This window comes from Monopterus albus, unplaced genomic scaffold (genome assembly GCF_001952655.1).
Source record: "Monopterus albus unplaced genomic scaffold, M_albus_1.0 scaffold31.1, whole genome shotgun sequence".
Classification (NCBI taxonomy): domain Eukaryota; kingdom Metazoa; phylum Chordata; class Actinopteri; order Synbranchiformes; family Synbranchidae; genus Monopterus; species Monopterus albus.
In genome coordinates, this window is record NW_018127911.1 from 6,910,399 (window position 1) to 6,912,911 (window position 2,513).

The 2,513-nt window shown below is 40.9% G+C and overlaps 1 protein-coding gene across 1 annotated transcript; it reads right to left on the minus strand.

Annotated features, from left to right (window-relative positions):
- Positions 1-6: 6 nt before the first annotated feature.
- ncoa7a (nuclear receptor coactivator 7a) lies at positions 7-2,276 on the minus strand. Its single transcript, XM_020596893.1, has 6 exons — positions 2,157-2,276; positions 1,644-1,796; positions 1,351-1,503; positions 1,149-1,244; positions 788-861; positions 7-569 (listed from the first exon to the last, which is right to left on the minus strand). Exons 1-6 carry the CDS (start codon positions 2,223-2,225, stop codon positions 431-433), a joined length of 684 nt encoding a protein of 227 aa, XP_020452549.1. The 5' UTR covers positions 2,226-2,276; the 3' UTR covers positions 7-430.
- Positions 2,277-2,513: the final 237 nt, after the last annotated feature.

Consider the following 2,513-nt stretch of genomic DNA (forward strand, 5'->3'; position numbering starts at 1 on the left):
CCTGACTGTGCTTGCAGTAATTAGAAACCCTTTTATGCAACAGTGTTACTGTGAACTTTCTATTATAATGCTCTCCATTATTAAAGGAGGGCATGAAGGGCTTAAAGCTTCAGATGCCAGTTACCTGGTGGGTTTAGCACGAGGCTACTGATGAATGGTTTAAAAGCAGCAAGACTCTGAACCACAAAATTTCATCTAGCCCCTTCTCTTTCAAAGGCATTGATCAAACCAGTGTAAAGTTCAGCCTGACAACCACTGGCGTAGACTTCATACTGTGTCTGGGCTACTCTCAGCCAGGTACACAGTTGATACAGCAGTGACTGCTCAGCTAGCTTCTGTATAGCAGCGTCTAAGCCACGTGTAATCTGTGAAGTCTTGAAGTTCTGTAACTCCAGACAGGACAGTGGGTTTTTAACTTGTACACTCTCCCTCAGTTCCCCACAGTCCAGACCTCCAGGTCTTGGACAATAAAGTCTTCCTGTGTAGACAGAGGTGCATTGTTGAAGGTGGGACAGGGAAAGCTTGCACCATGGTACAGATCGGAATCCAGCCAGAGTGCAAAGACACCTCTGCAGATTAAGAAAAACAACAGCAATTTAACATCAGACCTTTTAAAAGTTGTTGCTCATAGCTTGTATTATAACCTCAGACATCTCACAAGTAAGATTTCAAGTAATTATGTTGTATAGCTTTATTACTTTATGACACTGAAACAGGTAACCACTGTGTTTTCCTTTGATGAGCATTTCAGTTTTTTATGTGTGAAATTAACAGCCACATAACTCACCCTCCTCCACCAATTTGCAGTGATTCCAAGTTGCCATTCACAAAGTATGTGTTCTGACCGCTCCACCTGTATGCCTAAAAAAAATGCCAAAATAAAAGATTTAAGAAACTAATACTCAAGCCAAGTAGCCACATTTCAAAATATGTGAAACCTTACATACTGTAACAAACACTTCTTTTTTTAAATCATTCGCTAGATTCTTAAACTAAAGAATTTCTCTTTAATCGTTCTGAAATTTACTGTAAATGAGATAGCATGTCTTATCTTGAACTATGACACACCTATTGTCAGGCCAGATATGGTTCTGTATAAGAAATATGCTATAAGAAACAAAACAAACAAGGATCGATTCCGCTCTTACCTGAAAGTCAGGGCTGAAGCTGAACAGGAAGGTTTCCCCTGTACCATAGCAGTATTTACTGACCCTGAATGAATCGGAAGAAAAAGCCCCAAACACCTGAAAAGACAACAGGTCATTACAGATGTGCACAGATGCTCAGATATACTTATCAATGTATTTTTTGCACTGAAAAGCCTTGTAGAGTAAAGACAAAGATGCCAACCTTTTTGTGCTTGTCTTTGATGACCAGCAGCACAGGACTGTCCAGATCAGCCATATTCCTGTATAGTGTCTTCAGGCTACTCCCATGGACACCGGTGCTGTAGATCAGTTGCCATGAATAACCCTGGGTCCTTGCTGGCATGTGAGTAGCAAGCTGTTGGAAAAGTTGTTGTTAATCAACAGATGTCATAGTGGGAGATATAATATATTACTATAACAATTCATCAAGGCAAAACTTTTGTTGATGGCTTGTTGTTCATGCAAACTCTTCCACTTTGATTTAATATAACTTACTTGCTGCAGGTGGTGCTCTTCCAGCAGCTGGCTGTGGTCACTCAGTACAAGGACATCATTGTCACCTTCCTCCTGGTACTCAGGCTCCTCTGCCTCAGAGTCCTCTGAGTTGCACAGACTCGGGCAGTATCTGAAGTCCTTCACCGTGATAATCTGGAAGAGGCACACCAATCAACAAAACAGTCAGAAAACACTCGAACACTTTCCTTTCATACATTAAAAAAAAATCCCCTACATTACATACAGAATGTTGTGGTACAGTGACTCATATTCAGAAAGTGCACAGGTAAAATCTAAAGGGTAAACATGTTATTGAACTACTAAGTCACAGGATGCAAGTTTAACACAATATAAGAACAAGTTAATTCATAATTGGATTGCTGACAATGAGCTAGCTAGGAAGCATAGATGATGGATAATGACAAAATAACCATTTTTACCCACAAAGTAAAGCATCTTTCACCCCATAAATATAGTACACCTCCTAGCATGACTAAGGCATAGTGGCCCTACCTTCACATATGGCTCCACACAATCACTGGCAAAATAAAGCACTTTGATATTTTCTGGCAGCAGCTTCATAGCTCCTGATTTTTCTGTCTGTTGCCCTCTACACACATTTGCTACTAATAGTAGCCAGCATCTATCTTTTTGTACCCTCTGAGCTGCTTTCATTTTCCATGAGTGAAATGTCATTGGTTGGAAACATGGCTGGGGAGGCGTGTCATTGGTGAGCTCTGATGAGGAACGGTTTCGTTTTTCACTAAGCAGGAAACTGCAGCAAACTCTGGGATGAGGGTGCCAGCTAGAGGAAGGATGTCCATATATAGAGACCCTGAAACTCCAAACTTCCCACAACCTCTGGGTTAA

Coding starts and splice junctions, on each gene's coding strand:
- ncoa7a (XM_020596893.1), bottom strand. CDS start 2,225: ATGAAGCTGCTGCCAGAAAATATCAAAGTGCTTTATTTTGCCAGTGAT. Junction 1,797..2,156: donor GTGTGGAGCCATATGTGAAG/GTAGGGCCACTA, acceptor TGCCTCTTCCAG/ATTATCACGGTGAAGGACTT. Junction 1,245..1,350: donor TCAAAGACAAGCACAAAAAG/GTTGGCATCTTT, acceptor TTGTCTTTTCAG/GTGTTTGGGGCTTTTTCTTC.